Source organism: Eucyclogobius newberryi, unplaced genomic scaffold (assembly GCF_026437365.1).
Source record: "Eucyclogobius newberryi isolate DKJ021-1_F unplaced genomic scaffold, fEucNew1.0.hap1 SCAF_12, whole genome shotgun sequence".
Taxonomy (NCBI): domain Eukaryota; kingdom Metazoa; phylum Chordata; class Actinopteri; order Gobiiformes; family Gobiidae; genus Eucyclogobius; species Eucyclogobius newberryi.
Genome location: NW_027315746.1, coordinates 4,682,489 through 4,705,354, shown reverse-complemented (window position 1 = coordinate 4,705,354; position 22,866 = coordinate 4,682,489). Strand labels below are relative to the sequence as shown.

Genomic DNA, 22,866 nt, shown 5'->3' with positions numbered 1-22,866 from the left:
ATGCCTCTCCCTCTCTTCCTCTCCTTTATCCATGACTCCCTCTCTTCCTCTCCTTTATCCATGTCTCTCTCTCTTCCTCTCCTTTATCCATGTCTCTCTCTCTTCCTCTCCTTTATCCATGTCTCTCTCTCTTCCTCTCCTTTATCCATGTCTCTCTCTCTTCCTCTCCTTTATCCATGTCTCTCTCTCTTCCTCTCCTTTATCCATGCTTCCCTCTCTTCCTCTCATTTCCCGCACTGGCCTGGAGCTGACAAACGGCCGCTCGGCAACAGTCGCCGGGGCGACGGCGACGGCGGTGTCCGTGCGAGACGTCCGCGCGAGTCGTCCGCGCGAGACGTTTGCGCTCCGTCGCGGCGAGTCAAAAGTCCTACCTGCAAAGCGCTGCGGAGCGGAGGAGAAGGGAGCGGCCGGGTCGCCCCGCCGCGCTGCACGCTCCGGGTCGTCATGGCGATGCGTGAGGCGTTCGCGGCCCCGGTCAAAGTGCGGTAAACGCTGGCTCTGCTCGCTGTGGCCGGCCCCTCCCAGCGCCTCCTGCACGGCGGCTGCGGTGGCGGCGGCTGGTGCGCACGAGGGGGGCTGGGGGTCCTCCTCGCCGCTGGGGCTCATGGAGAAGTACTTTGGCGTCCTCTCCTGGTGGCTGCCGGTACTGCGGCCAGGAGGAACCACACGTAGAGTTTAGTCACTTTAGCGGTCATTTCCATTGCACATTTAGACTTTTTCAACACATTATCAACCAAATGATATCAACCAAATGAAAGATGAAATATGGTGATTATAGTCTTTTACATAGACAATATTTAAAATTAAAGTGAATCATTGATGAAAATTTATTGGAAATCGTTTTGTCTTTGTCTAGTCCGTTTAGTCCGACTGGCTGTTTTCATGGAATGTGTCATTTTAAATAATAGATTTTAAATTTAGATCGTTACAATTTACTTTTAGACGATTCTTAGAAAAAACTGTTCATAAAAACAACAAAGACCATTTTCAGCTGGAAAACATTTGACAAAATCAACATAAACAATCTTTCAATTTAAAATGCTTCAAATATTTAGTATTTTGGTTAAATTTAAATGTTGAGAACGTCATTCTTCAGTCTGTTTCGCCTTCAGGTCGTCGCTTTGTCGTTAACAAACAATAACAAACATTTGACATATTTTATTCCTACAGTAATTCATCTTTTATATTTAAACTGTGCATATTTATCATGTGTTCTCTCCTGCTCAGACAAACTGTGACTTGTGGGATCAACAGTCTGGATCATAATCATGTCCTGACCTCTTGAGCGCCCTCTCCTGGTACGCGCTGGTGCCGCCTGCAGTGGGAGGTTGGTAGAGTTGGTTCGGGACGTAGGACGCGGCATGATGGAGCTGGTGCTGAGAGCCGTCGTCGTGGTAACCGCCTCTGTCTCCCGTCACCGCGGCAACAGAGGCCTTGGAGGTGACGGCGGCGACGGACCGGACCAGCGACGCCGACAGCGGCTCCAGACGGGCCTCTGCTCCGTGTTTGAGCTGGAGGAGACAACACGGCGACAGGTTAAATCGCCCCCTGCGACAGGTTAAAGCGCCCCCTGCGACAGGTTAAAGCGCCCCCTGCGACAGGTTAAAGCGCCCCCTGCGACAGGTTAAAGCGCCCCCTGCGACAGGTTAAAGCGCCCCCTGCGACAGGTTAAAGCGCCCCCTGCGACAGGTTAAAGCGCCCCCTGCGACAGGTTAAAGCGACCCCTGCGACAGGTTAAAGCGCCCCCTGCGACAGGTTAAAGCGCCCCCTGCAGGCCGGACCACTCACTAAGATACAGTTCAGATAAATATATTGAGAATTTTGCAAGAAAATATAAAAATATCATCACATAATAGCACATTTTTAGGTTCATAATTTTACTTCCTGTTTGTAATTGATGACGTCGCAGTAGGAAATTACCCAGAAAACACTGGGCCAAAACTCATCTAATGTCACTGTTTTTTATTTGACAAATAAAAATACATGAGAGCGACTTTATTTTGGTGAATTCATGTTTAAAGAGTCAAAAAAGTTGTTTATTTTGTGTAAATTCTGCATAAACTTGAATGAGTGTCCCTGGTGTGATGTCACTTCCTGTATGAGTGTCCCTGCTGTGATGTCACTTCCTGTATGAGTGTCCCTGGTGTGATGTCACTTCCTGTATGAGTGTCCCTGGTGTGATGTCACTTCCTGTATGAGTGTCCCTGGTGTGATGTCACTTCCTGTATGAGTGTCCCTGGTGTGATGTCACTTCCTGTATGAGTGTCCCTGGTGTGATGTCACTTCCTGTTCCTGGTGTGATGTCACTTCCTGTATAAGTGTCCCTGGTGTGATGTCACTTCCTGTATGAGTGTCCCTGGTGTGATGTCACTTCCTGTATGAGTGTCCCTGGTGTGATGTCACTTCCTGTATGAGTGTCCCTGGTGTGATGTCACTTCCTGTCATTTTCTACAGATTTTTAACGTTTTTTCTCCACAAATACTTGCTCGATCGGTGTAAAACTATAATATATATGTAAGACAGATATAAATACACTTGTCATGGGCCCTTTTTTATTTTGAGCTTTTTTTTCTGTCAATGATGAAGAACTTGACATTAAGAAGTATAAGATGTATTTGGCAAACAGTAACTTCTAAATAAATTGTTTACAGGACAAACATAATGCATTATTTGTATTGTTATCAAAGCTCTTGAGCACCTTTAGTTTGGCATATTTAAGAACTAAGAAAAGCTGTTTCTCTTCTGTTTCCCGCTGAACAGACCAAACACATTTATAATAATCATGCAATAGTCTTCACTTTCCCACACACAGTTCACACACGAGTCACTTCCTGCACGACACCAGCTCGCCACATCGGACATGCTTGACCCGCTCGCTCAAACATGTCCCGGCGACCGCTTCAAATGTGACCTTTTTTCATCAAGCTTATGCAAACTTTTTTTTTCTTCAATCAGCCTATATTTAGTTCATTTAAACCTTGGAGAATGGGAATAATATCAGTTTGCATAAGCTTGATGAAAAAGGTTGATGTCCCGGCGACACAAGCGCACACCCAAAACTACCAGAGAAGCGTCGCCGAACACAAACCGCTCCGGACGCACATCTACGAGTGCGCACAAAAGCTTAATTCTGCTTCCAGAATGGTCACAACTATCATTTTTTGGTTCTTTTTAACCTGAATAATCACAAAGATCGATTAAGCGAGTGATCTTGGCGTCCCTGAATGACCAGAACATGCATAATGCAGCGCTGCAGCTCGTGCATCATCTGTATCGTGCAGCCTCGATCTCCACAGCTTTATGTTGCACACTCAGAACAGAAGCAGGCGGACGATCCACGGCCCACAAACGCTCACAAACGCCAGTGGTAACGGCGGCACGGCCCACAAACGCTCACGGACGCCAGCGAGAAGGGCAGCACGGCCCACAAACGCCAGCGGACACCGGAGCATGGCCCACAAACGCTCACAAACACCAGCAGACACGGCAGCACGGCCCACAAACACCAGCAGACACGGCAGCACGGCCCACAAACGCTCACAAACACCAGCAGACACGGTAGCATGGCCCACAAACGCTCACAAACGCCAGCGGACACGGCGGCATGGCCCACAAACGCCAGCAAGAACGGTGGCACGGCCCACAAACACTCACAAACGCCAGCGAGAAGGGCGGCACGGCCCACAAACGCCAGCAGACACCGCAGCATGGCCCATAAACGCTCACAAACGGCAGTGGCAACTGCGGCACGGCCCACAACGCTCACAAACGGCAGTGGCAACGGCGGCACACACAGAGTGGCCTTACGTGCGGAGCCTGAGCGGCCTCCGGGTCTCTGTCGCACGGCGCAGACGGGCCCTCGGCTTCCTGTGGCGACAGCGGCATTCAGAGGGTCATCAACCGAGCCGCGGCTGCAAAACGCTTACGATCGAATTGCGTCCCGTGACAGCTCGCCGCGGTCCGATCGGGCCGGCGCCGCGGGCCGATCGGGCCGGCTCCATAGGCCGATCGGGCCGGCTCCATGAGCCGGCAGCAGCGCTCTTCCACAGACGGATAACGAGCAGAAAAAATTGACTAAAGTCTTTGAGCTGAAGCTTCATTTGCTGTGGGTCTTTCACGTCGACATTAGCAGTGCCGCGGAGCTAACTTAGCTTCGTTTTAGCTTTAGCTTTCGATGGACAGATGTACTGGGCTGATAGTTGCACTTGTTAGCATACCTGCTTTTAGCTAAAGTATAGTTGTGTCCGGCCTGCGGCTAACGAACACAGATCGAGCTTTATTTGAACACTTTAGTGCACAACATGTGACCAAACCGCTCTTGTACTCGGTGAGTCGTAAAACCGGGCGGATCAGGAGTTTGCCGTGAATTAAAATGACATAATCTGGGTAAAATGATCTAAAATCAGCTCTGCATCTCGGCCGACAGAGCGTATCGACCATCTGCCACGAAAAAACCCGTATCAGATGATTATAGAAAGAACTTGACTGAGCTGAGACTGAAACAAGTCGATCGAACAACATCTTAAAACATACCGAGCGCCTGCATCGAAATGATAAAGCGTTTTATTTCCAAGGACAAAGGAAGTGCGCTGTTAGCATGCTGGTCCGTCGTTAGCTCTGATCATCGCGGTAAACCATTCATTACAATGTTTGGAATGCGATAGCAAAGAGAGGAATAACTTTGACCCGCTGCAAAACTGTTTCTCGTTGTTTTTAAGACGATAAAAAGAGCGCGTCGCGGAGGAACTTGTTTTCACGAAAACGCCGCCCTCCACCGCGTCTGCAGCTGCCCCGTTTTACAAGGGTCCGGTTTGCCAACCCCGTAAGCCCGAGACGCCGCCGTACCTGCTCCACCTCCTCGTGCGTGATTGGCTGCGTCTGGAAGCGCGCGTTGGCCCGCCTCTGCCTCGTGTCCCGCGCGGCGTCCGCCGAGGGCTTCTCCGTCACGGCCAGGCGGTCGAACAGAGCCATTTTCTCCGACAGGCTCAGCGTGGACAGGTCCGGCTCGTACGGCCCCAGCTCCAGGGCGTCCAGGGCGTCCGGGCGGAGCTCCCACGGCTCGGCGTCGTTCGGAGGAGGCTGGACGCTGGAGACGGAGGGAACGTGGGAGGTTTGGGGGGAAAACATGTCAGTGGAAAATCCCCCCAAATCTGAGCAAATTTAGAGGTCGTCAGGTGATTTTAGTCCCGTGTGAACGCTCAACGTCTGTGATTTGGGCTGTTTTTAGAAGAAAATTGTGATTCAAAATGTCTAAACGCTCCATTAATCGTTATTTATACATGATTTGATTCTGAAAGCGAGTTTGGTCGGTCTGTGGAGTCGTTTTAATTCAGTTTAAAGACGTCCTTTTGGTCAAACTGAGTCCGTCTGAAGGAGTTTCAGTTTAGAAAGTCGATGAAATTATACAAAAAGTACGCCAAAAAACAAAACTAGCATCCAGAGCCGAAACGTGGTAAACACATTGCAAAACCAGTCAATAGAGTGGATTATGATTGTTAAAAATATATATATATATATATATATATATATATATATATATATATATATATATATATATATATATATATATATATATATATTTAGTCAAATGAATTAAAAAATGTATCATGATTTCTTTCCTCATTGATAAATCTCAACTTTGAATAAGATTTGATGCTTTCTTTTTAAATTCAAACACACAAACGAGTCCAAGTCAAAGTCTGTCACACTTTTACCCACACGATGAGAATAACTTTACAACTGTTTATTTCATTTTGCTGAACCAAAATACACAGACGATCGGCCGTTATCGAACACCAAAAGATCGATTGGACTACAACGTGATAAATCGCCCTGTGTGTGCGTTTGGTGTCACTGGAGGCGGTTCGGTGGATCAGAGTCAAACAGTCGGACCTTTAATAAGAGCGTGTGTCAGCAGGAGGACGAGGAGTACCTGGTGTTGTGGCAGACGTCTGCAGAGGGACTGGACGCTCGCTGTGGTGAGGTGTCACTGCAGGAGAGACACAGGTTTCACATTCATACTTTATTACGCATGGTTTTTGTACAGTTTTTGTCCTTTCAAGTTGACATGACTTTCTCTCGGGCGTTCCCTGGTCAGGATTTGGTGTTTGCGCTCCACCTACTGGCAGCATGGATTATTGAAACAAGCGCGAGTGAAGCTAAACGCAACTCTGGCTGTGTTTTTACATTGAATATTACCTCTTTATTTCATTTTGAATAATTTGTTTTTGTCCATCAGATTACAAAAGCAGCGAAAAAAACCTTTTCTTTATTAAATATACTTAATATACTACATTTGACGTAAACACCAGTAAAACGCTCGTCCTGTTCGATCTTCCACTAAAGTAGTTCAGGCGCTGACCACCTCTCTGTGGTGACCGGTTGGTACATGTTTAGCACATGTGCGTCTCACCTGGAGGCGCTGACCACCTCTCTGTGGTGACCGGTTGGTACATGTTTAGCACATGTGCGTCTCACCTGGAGGCGCTGACCACCTCTCTGCTGGTGACCGGTTGCGTATGGGACCTGTCCTGGACCCGGCGAAGGCGTCGGTCCACGGCGGCGTTCCGAGAGCGAGGTTTGGGCACGCCCCCGTCAGACGTGCGCTCCAGCTCCTGGAACGACACGGCGGAAGGTGAGTCCCAAACGCCGGAGCAGTCGCGGCGAGGACGTGTGACAGTGTTTACCCTGAACAATGATCGTTTGGCGGCGACGCTCATCTTGGCTCGATCGTCCAGTTTCTCTTCATCTGGTGGAGAAAGAAAGTAGATAAATAAAAGTAGAATTGTCTCTATGTTTTAAATAACCCCAGGACTCAACTTCTAAATAGACACATTTAAAAAACAATGGACAAAATGGGACACTAATGCTCTAACTCTTCTTTTTGTTTTCTTCTGGATGATCTCATTTTACTCCTTCATGTTCCTTGTGTTCTCTCTGGTCAGAGCCTTTTCCCCCTTTATTTTATTAACGTGCCCTTTGCTTTACACATAAAGGGAAAAGTTCATGATTTTTACAAGAAAAATTTGGATAACTTTTGAAAAACTCCTGAAGATGAATCCCACCAAATTTTAGGTTAACTTTTAGGTTAAGGAGGAGTTTGTAAAAGTATAAAGTGTCAGCATGCAACGCCGCAACAAATATGACATGGATCCCATTGACTTTTTTGATCGAGATGCCAAAATTGAAATTTGTGCAAAATTTCGTAACATTTCGAAAAACTAAATATTTTACTCTCCATATAAAATATATTTTCCATCTGTAGGGGGCGCCAAATTAATTTGTTTCACTTCAAGTAGGTTTAGGGCAGAGAGTTTAACAACTGATTCTAATTTAACACAATTCGGACTTTGTGCAAACGGCAGCAAATAAAAACATTGGGAAATTTCTGAAATTCTTGCTATTGTTTGCGGCTTCGCCGCACAGAGACCGTGACAGATGCTAAACGTCGGGCTAACGTCCTGGGAGGAGTTTGTAAAAGTACGTCATTTGGAAAAACTCAGAGTCATGCTCAGCCAATTTTGATCCAATATGGCCGACATTCGGTTGGCATAATAATATTTTATTTTATACCGATGAGTTTTTTATCCTGGTTAAATTAAAATGTATTTTCTAAGATATTCTGTGACGTGTTCCCATCAGAATATTTAATATTTGCAACATAGGATTAAAAAAGATTCATGTTTGTTGTGCATTTATGTATCTATTTTCTATTTATCATTTTTAGAAGTAAAATTGCACATGCACTCAACATAAAAAACAGTTTTTGTCTTTCTTTTTTTCTCATTTATGAAGCCTAAATTACAGGATCAAATTTGGCGATGTTTTCTCTAGACGTAATTATAGTTCTGCAAAAGAAGAACACGTACCTTCCCCGTCCTGCAGCTGCACGGGACTCAATCTGCCCCTAAACATGAACAAAACAATATCAGAAACACGTCCTAAAGGCGCGGTCATGCTGCGCAGCGCCCCCTGCTGACCGGTCCGACTCGAGCCTCTCCGCTGATGTGATGGGTTGTGTCCTGAAGCGCTCGGACATGCGGGTGTCCCCCGGGGTGATGTACCGCCTCGGCCTCCTGCTCCGGTCGGGCTCGGCCGCGCCCCCGGCGACGCGCTCCGCCTCCGCCAACGGGGCGTCGGCTTTAGGCTGATCACTGACGGGGGAAACGCGGACGTAAGAAAACGGTTCAAATCCAACATACGATCGACAAAAGCAGCACACGACACATGCAGCAGTGCAAAAAACAAACGCTTGATTTAATATTTAATGCCACACAAACAATATTATTACATTATGACGAGTTAGAAAAGCGTGTATTAGAAACAGGAATTACACCAAAAAGAACACATATAAACCATGAGAAGCCATCAAAACATGAAAAGCCACAATGTCCCTCGAAAAGGCTCTAATACGTCCATTGGCGTCGACAAAAACGGGAAATACATCAATCAATACTAGAACCTGAACACGCCCTATTGTCACTACGGCGACATTCAAACTGACTAAATAAATACTATTGTTAATGACAAATCAAACAGTTGGACGACAAAAGTCAAAAACAGAAGCTAAAATGTGAGTTTGTCTAATCTTGTTATTCATCGGCAGAGGTCCATGCAGTCTCGGCATCGCCACAGCAAACCCGTTCCGCCGCGTCATGCCCGCGCGTTCAAACCTACAGCTCCGGTTTCTTGTTGGCGTTCTCCAAGTACGAGTGCCGGAGCTGGGCCACGGAGACCCTGGTGTCCAGCGTGCCCGGGTCGCCGTTCGCTAGCGCCGACGCGGGCATGGAGCGCGCCATCTCCCTGCCCGCCCGCTCCAGCCGGTACATCACCGACGACTGGCTTATCCCGATATCGGACATGGATCGCGTCCGCACCTTCGGCTTCAAATCTGCGCCGCGACTCCTGGCTTTTTGCGAGTACGCTTCGGAGTCTTGCCTGAGTTCTGCTTGCTTGGGTTTTGGTCGATTGTGATGCTCCAACTGTTCCGTCAGTAAAATGGATTCCTTTCTCGGAGGTTCCTGAACGACTTCCATCTGATGTGAACGCTCTGGTCTTGGTGGCGTCTCTTGTTTCAATCTAAAGTGTTCCTGCTCCATCACTTGCACATTTTGCGGCCTCCACCTCGGCTCAGCTCTTTCTAAAACGTTCGCAGCCTCGTGATCGCGGTCCACACTTTGGTGCGGTCTTGATGGCTGTTGCATCGTAGCCGGCGGCTGCATCAACCTGAACTGGTTTTCTGCCTGATTTTCAACATTCGCCGCCGCCGGAAAAGTTCTCCCTCGTTCCCTTCGTTCGACTTGCCTTTCCCTTCCTCTCTCCCTCGCTCTGGCCTCTCTCGCCTTTTCCAAATCTTCCTCATCGCGTCCAACTCTTCGACGTTCCGGACTGTAGCTTTGCCACTCTGTCTCTTCACTTCGTCCTCTATGTGTCGGCGTATCGTCCACGCTTTTCTCCCGTTTGCGGATTTCCGAGGGTAGAACCGCTTTACGGCTTTTCAGCAATCCCTCCGTGTGGGGCTCCTCCTTCAGCGCTTGCCTCGCCTCCATCCTCGCCTCTATCCTCGCCTCCATCCTCGCCTCTCTTTGCGCGGCGTAAACTTGGTCGGCGCTGGGCCTCCTCCGTGGCACTTCCGGAGGTCCCGGAGCCGGGTGCTTGGCTGACTGGGCGGGCATCGCGAGATAGGGTTCGGCCGCAGAGGCGTAGGCGTGGTGGCCGTGGCCCGGGCTCGGTTGGGGCTGGTGGAGGGTGCGGTGGTGCGGGGTCTCGGGCTGGTGATGGGCGGAGAATTGTGGGGCGTTTCCCTGGGTGCGATGACGAGGCTGCGGGGCGTCCGTGCGGTGCCGCTCCGGGCTCCAGTCGGGGGGCCTCTGGGCCGGGTCGTCCCGCTGCAACCGCTCCCTCGCACGGATTCTTGGAGGAGAATTATTCGGAACATAAGCATTTTAAACAAGGATCATGACAATGTCCATTTATGATCAAGTTATATTTATATTTTGGAGCTACGGAAACACTGTGAAGACTGTGACAAAATGACACGGAGTCATGTCTGAGCAGGAGAGGGAGAGGCAGGAGGTGAAAGAGAAGGAGAGACAGGAGGTAAAAGAGAAGGAGAGACAGCAGGCGAAAGAGAAGGAGAGACAGCAGGTGAAAGAGAAGGAGAGACAGGAGGTAAAAGAGAAGGAGAGACAGCAGGTGAAAGAGAAGGAGAGACAGGAGGCGAAAGAGAAGGAGAGACAGGAGGTGAAAGAGAAGGAGAGACAGGAGGTAAAAGAGAAGGAGAGACAGCAGGCGAAAGAGAAGGAGAGACAGGAGGTAAAAGAGAAGGAGAGACAGCAGGCGAAAGAGAAGGAGAGACAGCAGGTGAAAGAGAAGGAGAGACAGGAGGTAAAAGAGAAGGAGAGACAGGAGGTAAAAGAGAAGGAGAGACAGCAGGTGAAAGAGAAGGAGAGGCAGGAGGCGAAAGAGAAGGAGAGACAGCAGGTGAAAGAGAAGGAGAGACAGCAAGTGAAAGAGAAGGAGAGACAGGAGGTAAAAGAGAAGGAGAGACAGCAGGTGAAAGAGAAGGAGAGGCAGGAGGCGAAAGAGAAGGAGAGACAGGAGGTGAAAGAGAAGGAGAGACAGCAGGCGAAAGAGAAGGAGAGACAGGAGGTGAAAGAGAAGGAGAGACAGCAGGCGAAAGAGAAGGAGAGACAGCAGGTGAAAGAGAAGGAGAGACAGGAGGTGAAAGAGAAGGAGAGACAGGAGGCGAAAGAGAAGGAGAGACAGGAGGCGAAAGAGAAGGAGAGACAGGAGGTGAAAGAGAAGGAGAGACAGGAGGTAAAAGAGAAGGAGAGACAGCAGGCGAAAGAGAAGGAGAGACAGCAGGTGAAAGAGAAGGAGAGACAGGAGGTAAAAGAGAAGGAGAGACAGCAGGTGAAAGAGAAGGAGAGACAGGAGGCGAAAGAGAAGGAGAGACAGGAGGTGAAAGAGAAGGAGAGACAGGAGGTGAAAGAGAAGGAGAGACAGCAGGCGAAAGAGAAGGAGAGACAGCAGGTGAAAGAGAAGGAGAGACAGGAGGTGAAAGAGAAGGAGAGACAGGAGGTAAAAGAGAAGGAGAGACAGCAGGCGAAAGAGAAGGAGAGACAGCAGGTGAAAGAGAAGGAGAGACAGGAGGTAAAAGAGAAGGAGAGACAGCAGGTGAAAGAGAAGGAGAGACAGCAGGTGAAAGAGAAGGAGAGACAGGAGGTAAAAGAGAAGGAGAGACAGCAGGTGAAAGAGAAGGAGAGACAGGAGGTGAAAGAGAAGGAGAGGCAGGAGGCGAAAGAGAAGGAGAGACAGGAGGTGAGAGAGAAGGAGAGACAGCAGGCGAAAGAGAAGGAGAGACAGGAGGTGAAAGAGAAGGAGAGACAGCAGGCGAAAGAGAAGGAGAGACAGGAGGTGAAAGAGAAGGAGAGACAGGAGGTGAAAGAGAAGGAGAGACAGGAGGCGAAAGAGAAGGAGAGACAGCAGGCGAAAGAGAAGGAGAGACAGGAGGTGAAAGAGAAGGAGAGACAGGAGGCGAAAAAGAAGGAGAGACAGCAGGCGAAAGAGAAGGAGAGACAGGAGGTGAAAGAGAAGGAGAGACAGCAGGCGAAAGAGAAGGAGAGACAGGAGGCGAAAGAGAAGGAGAGACAGCAGGTGAAAGAGAAGGAGAGACAGGAGGTGAAAGAGAAGGAGAGACAGGAGGCGAAAGAGAAGGAGAGACAGCAGGCGAAAGAGAAGGAGAGACAGCAGGTGAAAGAGAAGGAGAGACAGGAGGTGAAAGAGAAGGAGAGACAGCAGGTGAAAGAGAAGGAGAGACAGGAGGTGAAAGAGAAGGAGAGACAGGAGGCGAAAGAGAAGGATAGACAGGAGGCGAAAGAGAAGGAGAGACAGGAGGTGAAAGAGAAGGAGAGACAGGAGGCGAAAGAGAAGGAGAGACAGGAGGTGAAAGAGAAGGAGAGACAGGAGGCGAAAGAGAAGGAGAGACAGCAGGCGAAAGAGAAGGAGAGACAGGAGGCGAAAGAGAAGGAGAGACAGGAGGTGAAAGAGAAGGAGAGACAGGAGGCGAAAAAGAAGAAGAGACAGCAGGCGAAAGAGAAGGAGAGACAGGAGGTGAAAGAGAAGGAGAGACAGGAGGCGAAAAAGAAGGAGAGACAGCAGGTGAAAGAGAAGGAGAGACAGCAGGCGAAAGAGAAGGGGAGACAGCAGGTGAAAGAGAAGGAGAGACAGGAGGCGAAAGAGAAGGAGAGACAGCAGGTGAAAGAGAAGGAGAGACAGGAGGTGAAAGAGAAGGAGAGACAGGAGGCGAAAGAGAAGGAGAGACAGCAGGCGAAAGAGAAGGAGAGACAGCAGGCGAAAGAGAAGGAGAGACAGGAGGCGAAAGAGAAGGAGAGACAGCAGGCGAAAGAGAAGGAGAGACAGCAGGCGAAAGAGAAGGAGAGACAGCAGGCGAAAGAGAAGGAGAGACAGGAGGTGAAAGAGAAGGAGAGACAGGAGGCGAAAGAGAAGGAGAGACAGGAGGCGAAAGAGAAGGAGAGACAGGAGGTGAAAGAGAAGGAGAGACAGCAGGTGAAAGAGAAGGAGAGACAGCAGGTGAAAGAGAAGGAGAGACAGCAGATGAAAGAGAAGGAGAGACAGCAGGTGAAAGAGAAGGAGAGACAGCAGGCGAAAGAGAAGGAGAGACAGCAGGTGAAAGAGAAGGAGAGACAGGAGGTGAAAGAGAAGGAGAGACAGGAGGTGAAAGAGAAGGAGAGACAGGAGGTGAAAGAGAAGGAGAGACAGCAGGCGAAAGAGAAGGAGAGACAGCAGGCGAAAGAGAAGGAGAGACAGCAGGTGAAAGAGAAGGAGAGACAGGAGGTGAAAGAGAAGGAGAGACAGGAGGTGAACGAGAAGGAGAGACAGGAGGTGAAAGAGAAGGAGAGACAGGAGGTGAAAGAGAAGGAGAGACAGCAGGCGAAAGAGAGGGAGAGACAGCAGGTGAAAGAGAAGGAGAGACAGGAGGCGAAAGAGAAGGAGAGACAGGAGGCGAAAGAGAAGGAGAGACAGGAGGCGAAAGAGAAGGAGAGACAGCAGGCGAAAGAGAAGGAGAGACAGGAGGTGAAAGAGAAGGAGAGACAGGAGGCGAAAAAGAAGGAGAGACAGCAGGTGAAAGAGAAGGAGAGACAGGAGGTGAAAGAGAAGGAGAGACAGCAGGCGAAAGAGAAGGAGAGACAGGAGGCGAAAGAGAAGGAGAGACAGGAGGCGAAAAAGAAGGAGAGACAGCAGGCGAAAGAGAAGGAGAGACAGGAGGTGAAAGAGAAGGAGAGACAGCAGGTGAAAGAGAAGGAGAGACAGGAGGTGAAAGAGAAGGAGAGACAGCAGGCGAAAGAGAAGGAGAGACAGCAGGCGAAAGAGAAGGAGAGACAGCAGGTGAAAGAGAAGGAGAGACAGCAGGTGAAAGAGAAGGAGAGACAGGAGGTGAAAGAGAAGGAGAGACAGGAGGCGAAAGAGAAGGAGAGACAGGAGGTGAAAGAGAAGGAGAGACAGCAGGCGAAAGAGAAGGAGAGACAGCAGGTGAAAGAGAAGGAGAGACAGCAGGTGAAAGAGAAGGAGAGACAGGAGGTGAAAGAGAAGGAGAGACAGGAGGTGAACGAGAAGGAGAGACAGGAGGTGAACGAGAAGGAGAGACAGGAGGTAAAAGAGAAGGAGAGACAGGAGGTGAAAGAGAAGGAGAGACAGCAGGTGAAAGAGAAGGAGAGACAGGAGGTGAAAGAGAAGGAGAGACAGCAGGCGAAAAAGAAGGAGAGACAGCAGGCGAAAGAGAAGGAGCGACAGGAGGTGAAAGAGAAGGAGAGACAGGAGGTGAAAGAGAAGGAGAGACAGGAGGCGAAAGAGAAGGAGAGACAGGAGGTGAAAGAGAAGGAGAGACAGCAGGCGAAAGAGAAGGAGAGACAGCAGGTGAAAGAGAAGGAGAGACAGCAGGTGAAAGAGAAGGAGAGACAGGAGGTGAAAGAGAAGGAGAGACAGCAGGTGAAAGAGAAGGAGAGACAGGAGGTGAAAGAGAAGGAGAGACAGGAGGTGAAAGAGAAGGAGAGACAGGAGGCGAAAGAGAAGGAGAGACAGCAGGCGAAAGAGAAGGAGAGACAGGAGGTGAAAGAGAAGGAGAGACAGGAGGCGAAAAAGAAGGAGAGACAGCAGGCGAAAGAGAAGGAGAGACAGGAGGCGAAAGAGAAGGAGAGACAGGAGGTGAAAGAGAAGGAGAGACAGCAGGCGAAAGAGAAGGAGAGACAGCAGGTGAAAGAGAAGGAGAGACAGCAGGTGAAAGAGAAGGAGAGACAGGAGGTGAAAGAGAAGGAGAGACAGGAGGTGAAAGAGAAGGAGAGACAGGAGGTGAAAGAGAAGGAGAGACAGCAGGCGAAAGAGAAGGAGAGACAGCAGGTGAAAGAGAAGGAGAGACAGCAGGTGAAAGAGAAGGAGAGACAGGAGGTGAAAGAGAAGGAGAGACAGGAGGTGAACGAGAAGGAGAGACAGGAGGTGAAAGAGAAGGAGAGACAGGAGGTGAAAGAGAAGGAGAGACAGCAGGCGAAAGAGAGGGAGAGACAGCAGGTGAAAGAGAAGGAGAGACAGGAGGTGAAAGAGAAGGAGAGACAGGAGGCGAAAGAGAAGGAGAGACAGGAGGCGAAAGAGAAGGAGAGACAGCAGGCGAAAGAGAAGGAGAGACAGGAGGTGAAAGAGAAGGAGAGACAGGAGGCGAAAAAGAAGGAGAGACAGCAGGTGAAAGAGAAGGAGAGACAGGAGGTGAAAGAGAAGGAGAGACAGCAGGCGAAAGAGAAGGAGAGACAGGAGGTGAAAGAGAAGGAGAGACAGGAGGCGAAAAAGAAGGAGAGACAGCAGGCGAAAGAGAAGGAGAGACAGGAGGTGAAAGAGAAGGAGAGACAGCAGGTGAAAGAGAAGGAGAGACAGGAGGTGAAAGAGAAGGAGAGACAGCAGGCGAAAGAGAAGGAGAGACAGCAGGTGAAAGAGAAGGAGAGACAGCAGGTGAAAGAGAAGGAGAGACAGGAGGTGAAAGAGAAGGAGAGACAGGAGGCGAAAGAGAAGGAGAGACAGGAGGTGAAAGAGAAGGAGAGACAGCAGGCGAAAGAGAAGGAGAGACAGCAGGTGAAAGAGAAGGAGAGACAGCAGGTGAAAGAGAAGGAGAGACAGGAGGTGAAAGAGAAGGAGAGACAGGAGGTGAACGAGAAGGAGAGACAGGAGGTGAACGAGAAGGAGAGACAGGAGGTAAAAGAGAAGGAGAGACAGGAGGTGAAAGAGAAGGAGAGACAGCAGGTGAAAGAGAAGGAGAGACAGGAGGTGAAAGAGAAGGAGAGACAGCAGGCGAAAAAGAAGGAGAGACAGCAGGCGAAAGAGAAGGAGCGACAGGAGGTGAAAGAGAAGGAGAGACAGGAGGTGAAAGAGAAGGAGAGACAGGAGGCGAAAGAGAAGGAGAGACAGCAGGCGAAAGAGAAGGAGAGACAGCAGGTGAAAGAGAAGGAGAGACAGCAGGTGAAAGAGAAGGAGAGACAGGAGGTGAAAGAGAAGGAGAGACAGCAGGTGAAAGAGAAGGAGAGACAGGAGGTGAAAGAGAAGGAGAGACAGGAGGTGAAAGAGAAGGAGAGACAGGAGGCGAAAGAGAAGGAGAGACAGCAGGCGAAAGAGAAGGAGAGACAGGAGGTGAAAGAGAAGGAGAGACAGGAGGCGAAAAAGAAGGAGAGACAGCAGGCGAAAGAGAAGGAGAGACAGGAGGCGAAAGAGAAGGAGAGACAGGAGGTGAAAGAGAAGGAGAGACAGCAGGCGAAAGAGAAGGAGAGACAGCAGGTGAAAGAGAAGGAGAGACAGCAGGTGAAAGAGAAGGAGAGACAGGAGGTGAAAGAGAAGGAGAGACAGGAGGCGAAAGAGAAGGAGAGACAGGAGGTAAAAGAGAAGGAGAGACAGCAGGTGAAAGAGAAGGAGAGACAGGAGGTAAAAGAGAAGGAGAGACAGCAGGCGAAAGAGAAGGAGAGACAGCAGGTGAAAGAGAAGGAGAGACAGGAGGTAAAAGAGAAGGAGAGACAGCAGGTGAAAGAGAAGGAGAGACAGGAGGTGAAAGAGAAGGAGAGGCAGGAGGCGAAAGAGAAGGAGAGACAGGAGGTGAAAGAGAAGGAGAGACAGCAGGCGAAAGAGAAGGAGAGACAGGAGGTGAAAGAGAAGGAGAGACAGCAGGCGAAAGAGAAGGAGAGACAGGAGGTGAAAGAGAAGGAGAGACAGGAGGTGAAAGAGAAGGAGAGACAGCAGGTAAAAGAGAAGGAGAGACAGGAGGTGAAAGAGAAGGAGAGGCAGGAGGCGAAAGAGAAGGAGAGACAGGAGGTGAAAGAGAAGGAGAGACAGCAGGCGAAAGAGAAGGAGAGACAGGAGGTGAAAGAGAAGGAGAGACAGCAGGCGAAAGAGAAGGAGAGACAGGAGGTGAAAGAGACAGGAGGTGAAAGAGAAGGAGAGACAGGAGGTGAAAGAGAAGGAGAGACAGGAGGCGAAAGAGAAGGAGAGACAGCAGGCGAAAGAGAAGGAGAGACAGGAGGTGAAAGAGAAGGAGAGACAGCAGGCGAAAGAGAAGGAGAGACAGCAGGCGAAAGAGAAGGAGAGACAGGAGGTGAAAGAGAAGGAGAGACAGGAGGTGAAAGAGAAGGAGAGACAGGAGGCGAAAAAGAAGGAGAGACAGCAGGTGAAAGAGAAGGAGAGACAGGAGGTGAAAGAGAAGGAGAGACAGCAGGCGAAAAAGAAGGAGAGACAGCAGGTGAAAGAGAAGGAGAGACAGCAGGCGAAAGAGAAGGAGAGACAGGAGGTGAAAGAGAAGGAGAGACAGCAGGTGAAAGAGAAGGAGAGACAGGAGGCGAAAGAGAAGGAGAGACAGCAGGTGAAAGAGAAGGAGAGACAGGAGGTGAAAGAGAAGGAGAGACAGGAGGCGAAAGAGAAGGAGAGACAGCAGGCGAAAGAGAAGGAGAGACAGCAGGTGAAAGAGAAGGAGAGACAGGAGGCGAAAGAGAAGGAGAGACAGCAGGTGAAAGAGAAGGAGAGACAGCAGGTGAAAGAGAAGGAGAGACAGCAGGTGAAAGAGAAGGAGAGACAGGAGGTGAAAGAGAAGGAGAGACAGGAGGCGAAAGAGAAGGAGAGACAGCAGGTGAAAGAGAAGGAGAGACAGCAGGTGAAAGAGAAGGAGAGACAGCAGGTGAAAGAGAAGGAGAGACAGCAGGCGAAAGAGAAGGAGAGACAGCAGGTGAAAGAGAAGGAGAGACAGGAGGTGAAAGAGAAGGAGAGACAGGAGGTGAAAGAGAAGGAGAGACAGGAGGTGAAAGAGAAGGAGAGACAGCAGGCGAAAGAGAAGGAGAGACAGCAGGTGAAAGAGAAGGAGAGACAGCAGGTGAAAGAGAAGGAGAGACAGGAGGTGAAAGAGAAGGAGAGACAGGAGGTGAACGAGAAGGAGAGACAGGAGGTGAAAGAGAAGGAGAGACAGGAGGTGAAAGAGAAGGAGAGACAGCAGGCGAAAGAGAAGGAGAGACAGCAGGTGAAAGAGAAGGAGAGACAGGAGGTGAAAGAGAAGGAGAGACAGGAGGCGAAAGAGAAGGAGAGACAGGAGGCGAAAGAGAAGGAGAGACAGCAGGCGAAAGAGAAGGAGAGACAGCAGGCGAAAGAGAAGGAGAGACAGCAGGTGAAAGAGAAGGAGAGACAGCAGGCGAAAGAGAAGGAGAGACAGCAGGTGAAAGAGAAGGAGAGACAGGAGGTGAAAGAGAAGGAGAGACAGGAGGTGAAAGAGAAGGAGAGACAGGAGGTGAAAGAGAAGGAGAGACAGCAGGCGAAAGAGAAGGAGAGACAGCAGGTGAAAGAGAAGGAGAGACAGCAGGTGAAAGAGAAGGAGAGACAGGAGGTGAAAGAGAAGGAGAGACAGGAGGTGAACGAGAAGGAGAGACAGGAGGTGAAAGAGAAGGAGAGACAGGAGGTGAAAGAGAAGGAGAGACAGCAGGCGAAAGAGAAGGAGAGACAGCAGGTGAAAGAGAAGGAGAGACAGGAGGTGAAAGAGAAGGAGAGACAGGAGGCGAAAGAGAAGGAGAGACAGGAGGCGAAAGAGAAGGAGAGACAGCAGGCGAAAGAGAAGGAGAGACAGCAGGCGAAAGAGAAGGAGAGACAGCAGGCGAAAGAGAAAGAGAGACAGGAGGTGAAAGAGAAGGAGAGACAGGAGGTGAAAGAGAAGGAGAGACAGGAGGCGAAAAAGAAGGAGAGACAGCAGGTGAAAGAGAAGGAGAGACAGGAGGTGAAAGAGAAGGAGAGACAGGAGGCGAAAAAGAAGGAGAGACAGCAGGTGAAAGAGAAGGGGAGACAGCAGGCGAAAGAGAAGGAGAGACAGGAGGTGAAAGAGAAGGAGAGACAGCAGGTGAAAGAGAAGGAGAGACAGGAGGCGAAAGAGAAGGAGAGACAGCAGGTGAAAGAGAAGGAGAGACAGGAGGTGAAAGAGAAGGAGAGACAGTAGGCGAAAGAGAAGGAGAGACAGCAGGCGAAAGAGAAGGAGAGACAGCAGGTGAAAGAGAAGGAGAGACAGGAGGCGAAAGAGAAGGAGAGACAGCAGGTGAAAGAGAAGGAGAGACAGCAGGTGAAAGAGAAGGAGAGACAGCAGGTGAAAGAGAAGGAGAGACAGGAGGCGAAAGAGAAGGAGAGACAGGAGGCGAAAGAGAAGGAGAGACAGGAGGCGAAAGAGAAGGAGAGACAGCAGGTGAAAGAGAAGGAGAGACAGCAGGTGAAAGAGAAGGAGAGACAGCAGGTGAAAGAGAAGGAGAGACAGCAGGCGAAAGAGAAGGAGAGACAGCAGGTGAAAGAGAAGGAGAGACAGGAGGTGAAAGAGAAGGAGAGACAGGAGGTGAAAGAGAAGGAGAGACAGGAGGTGAAAGAGAAGGAGAGACAGCAGGCGAAAGAGAAGGAGAGACAGCAGGTGAAAGAGAAGGAGAGACAGCAGGTGAAAGAGAAGGAGAGACAGGAGGTGAAAGAGAAGGAGAGACAGGAGGTGAACGAGAAGGAGAGACAGGAGGTGAAAGAGAAGGAGAGACAGGAGGTGAAAGAGAAGGAGAGACAGCAGGCGAAAGAGAAGGAGAGACAGCAGGTGAAAGAGAAGGAGAGACAGGAGGCGAAAGAGAAGGAGAGACAGGAGGCGAAAGAGAAGGAGAGACAGGAGGCGAAAGAGAAGGAGAGACAGCAGGCGAAAGAGAAGGAGAGACAGGAGGTGAAAGAGAAGGAGAGACAGGAGGCGAAAAAGAAGGAGAGACAGCAGGTGAAAGAGAAGGAGAGACAGGAGGTGAAAGAGAAGGAGAGACAGCAGGCGAAAGAGAAGGAGAGACAGGAGGTGAAAGAGAAGGAGAGACAGGAGGCGAAAAAGAAGGAGAGACAGCAGGCGAAAGAGAAGGAGAGACAGGAGGTGAAAGAGAAGGAGAGACAGCAGGTGAAAGAGAAGGAGAGACAGGAGGTGAAAGAAAAGGAGAGACAGGAGGCGAAAGAGAAGGAGAGACAGCAGGCGAAAGAGAAGGAGAGACAGCAGGTGAAAGAGAAGGAGAGACAGGAGGCGAAAGAGAAGGAGAGACAGGAGGTGAAAGAGAAGGAGAGACAGCAGGCGAAAGAGAAGGAGAGACAGCAGGTGAAAGAGAAGGAGAGACAGCAGGTGAAAGAGAAGGAGAGACAGGAGGTGAAAGAGAAGGAGAGACAGGAGGCGAAAGAGAAGGAGAGACAGGAGGTGAAAGAGAAGGAGAGACAGCAGGCGAAAGAGAAGGAGAGACAGCAGGTGAAAGAGAAGGAGAGACAGCAGGTGAAAGAGAAGGAGAGACAGGAGGTGAAAGAGAAGGAGAGACAGGAGGTGAACGAGAAGGAGAGACAGGAGGTGAACGAGAAGGAGAGACAGCAGGTGAAAGAGAAGGAGAGACAGGAGGTGAAAGAGAAGGAGAGACAGCAGGCGAAAGAGAAGGAGAGACAGGAGGTGAAAGAGAAGGAGAGACAGGAGGCGAAAAAGAAGGAGAGACAGCAGGCGAAAGAGAAGGAGAGACAGGAGGTGAAAGAGAAGGAGAGACAGCAGGTGAAAGAGAAGGAGAGACAGGAGGTGAAAGAAAAGGAGAGACAGGAGGCGAAAGAGAAGGAGAGACAGCAGGCGAAAGAGAAGGAGAGACAGCAGGTGAAAGAGAAGGAGAGACAGGAGGCGAAAGAGAAGGAGAGACAGGAGGTGAAAGAGAAGGAGAGACAGCAGGCGAAAGAGAAGGAGAGACAGCAGGTGAAAGAGAAGGAGAGACAGCAGGTGAAAGAGAAGGAGAGACAGGAGGTGAAAGAGAAGGAGAGACAGGAGGCGAAAGAGAAGGAGAGACAGGAGGTGAAAGAGAAGGAGAGACAGCAGGCGAAAGAGAAGGAGAGACAGCAGGTGAAAGAGAAGGAGAGACAGCAGGTGAAAGAGAAGGAGAGACAGGAGGTGAAAGAGAAGGAGAGACAGGAGGTGAACGAGAAGGAGAGACAGGAGGTGAACGAGAAGGAGAGACAGCAGGTGAAAGAGAAGGAGAGACAGGAGGTGAAAGAGAAGGAGAGACAGGAGGCGAAAGAGAAGGAGAGACAGGAGGTGAAAGAGAAGGAGAGACAGCAGGCGAAAGAGAAGGAGAGACAGCAGGTGAAAGAGAAGGAGAGACAGCAGGTGAAAGAGAAGGAGAGACAGGAGGTGAAAGAGAAGGAGAGACAGGAGGTGAACGAGAAGGAGAGACAGCAGGTGAAAGAGAAGGAGAGACAGGAGGTGAAAGAGAAGGAGAGACAGGAGGCGAAAGAGAAGGAGAGACAGGAGGCGAAAGAGAAGGAGAGACAGGAGGCGAAAGAGAAGGAGAGACAGCAGGTGAAAGAGAAGGAGAGACAGCAGGTGAAAGAGAAGGAGAGACAGGAGGTGAAAGAGAAGGAGAGACAGCAGGCGAAAGAGAAGGAGAGACAGCAGGTGAAAGAGAAGGAGAGACAGGAGGTGAACGAGAAGGAGAGACAGCAGGTGAAAGAGAAGGAGAGACAGGAGGTGAAAGAGAAGGAGAGACAGGAGGTGAAAGAGAAGGAGAGACAGCAGGCGAAAGAGAAGGAGAGACAGCAGGTGAAAGAGAAGGAGAGACAGGAGGTGAAAGAGAAGGAGAGACAGGAGGCGAAAGAGAAGGAGAGACAGGAGGTGAAAGAGAAGGAGAGACAGGAGGCAAAAAAGAAGGAGAGACAGCAGGCGAAAGAGAAGGAGAGACAGGAGGCGAAAGAGAAGGAGAGACAGGAGGCGAAAGAGAAGGAGAGACAGGAGGTGAAAGAGAAGGAGAGACAGGAGGCGAAAGAGAAGGAGAGACAGGAGGTGAAAGAGAAGGAGAGACAGCAGGTGAAAGAGAAGGAGAGACAGGAGGCGAAAGAGAAGGAGAGACAGCAGGCGAAAGAGAAGGAGAGACAGCAGGTGAAAGAGAAGGAGAGACAGGAGGCGAAAGAGAAGGAGAGACAGGAGGTGAAAGAGAAGGAGAGACAGCAGGCGAAAGAGAAGGAGAGACAGCAGGTGAAAGAGAAGGAGAGACAGGAGGTGAAAGAGAAGGAGAGACAGCAGGCGAAAAAGAAGGAGAGACAGCAGGCGAAAGAGAAGGAGAGACAGGAGGTGAAAGAGAAGGAGAGACAGGAGGTGAAAGAGAAGGAGAGACAGCAGGTGAAAGAGAAGGAGAGACAGGAGGTGAAAGAGAAGGAGAGACAGGAGGTGAAAGAGAAGGAGAGACAGGAGGTGAAAGAGAAGGAGAGACAGGAGGCGAAAGAGAAGGAGAGACAGGAGGTGAAAGAGAAGGAGAGACAGCAGGTGAAAGAGAAGGAGAGACAGCAGGTGAAAGAGAAGGAGAGACAGGAGGCGAAAAAGAAGGAGAGACAGCAGGTGAAAGAGAAGGAGAGACAGGAGGCGAAAGAGAAGGAGAGACAGCAGGTGAAAGAGAAGGAGAGACAGCAGGTGAAAGAGAAGGAGAGACAGCAGGTGAAAGAGAAGGAGAGACAGCAGGTGAAAGAGAAGGAACCCTAACTCTGTAGGGTTGATACCAAGGACAACCCTGGATGGAGAGTCACTTCAAAGAGGACAAAAAGGAAAATACTGAGACGATGATCGTTAAAGTACGTGAAGAGTTAGAAGCTAAAGTCTACAACATCCTTTACTAAAAACTGAAACTGCAAATCAAAAGTAGAATGTTATAGCAACAGTCAAGAGACGAAGATGTGAGTTGGGATGTAGAACAATGAAGACACTAGCCGGGTCTATGGAGGGTCTATGGAGGGTCTATGGAGGGTCTATGGAGGGTCTAAGTAGGGTCTAAGTAGGGTCTAAGGAGGGTCAAAGGAGGATCAAAGGAGGGTCTAAGTAGGGTCTAAGGAGGGTCAAAGGAGGGTCTATGGAGGGTCTATGGAGGGTCTATGGAGGGTCTATTGAGGCCATATGGAGGGTCAAAGGAGGGTCTATAGAGGGTCTAAGTAGGGTCTAAGTAGGGTCTAAGGAGGGTGTATGGAGGGTGTATGGAGGGTCTAAGGAGGGCATATGGAGGGTCTAAGGAGGGTCTAAGGAGGGTCTAAGGATCACAGCAGAACTAATCTCAGTACCTCGCGGGCCACGTGTGGACGGACTCGGCCCCTGAGTCTGTGAGGGACCAGTCACTCTTTGAAAAGGCGCCCAAGCTACGGACAGCAGTCACATGTCAGACATGTTGGTTATACTTGGTCTAGTCTAGTTCATATGGTAAGAGGTTATCTTCAAAGTAATAATACAGTGATGATAATAATAAGTTATATGTTTCATCCACATTTAGCCTCGCTCTGCTCCTGGTTTAGTCCGTG

The 22,866-nt window shown here is 50.0% G+C and overlaps 1 protein-coding gene across 5 annotated transcripts in view; it reads right to left on the bottom strand.

Annotated features, from left to right (window-relative positions):
* The window catches only part of svilb (supervillin b), an 84,501-nt gene that overhangs the window by 51,718 nt on the left and 9,917 nt on the right, over positions 1-22,866 (bottom strand). For 4 of the 5 annotated variants that reach the window (XM_072440623.1, XM_072440621.1, XM_072440622.1 and 1 more), the window contains 11 exons: positions 22,633-22,707; positions 8,677-9,912; positions 7,980-8,153; positions 7,869-7,906; positions 6,687-6,748; positions 6,478-6,614; positions 5,933-5,989; positions 4,846-5,086; positions 3,808-3,867; positions 1,279-1,511; positions 372-646 (listed from right to left, as the gene is read on the bottom strand). In XM_072440623.1, coding sequence (XP_072296724.1) covers positions 372-646; positions 1,279-1,511; positions 3,808-3,867; positions 4,846-5,086; positions 5,933-5,989; positions 6,478-6,614; positions 6,687-6,748; positions 7,869-7,906; positions 7,980-8,153; positions 8,677-9,912; positions 22,633-22,707 — 2,588 coding nt within the window. The remainder of the gene's footprint in view (positions 1-371; positions 647-1,278; positions 1,512-3,807; positions 3,868-4,845; positions 5,087-5,932; positions 5,990-6,477; positions 6,615-6,686; positions 6,749-7,868; positions 7,907-7,979; positions 8,154-8,676; positions 9,913-22,632; positions 22,708-22,866) is intronic. The other variant, XM_072440624.1, reaches the window with a different exon arrangement.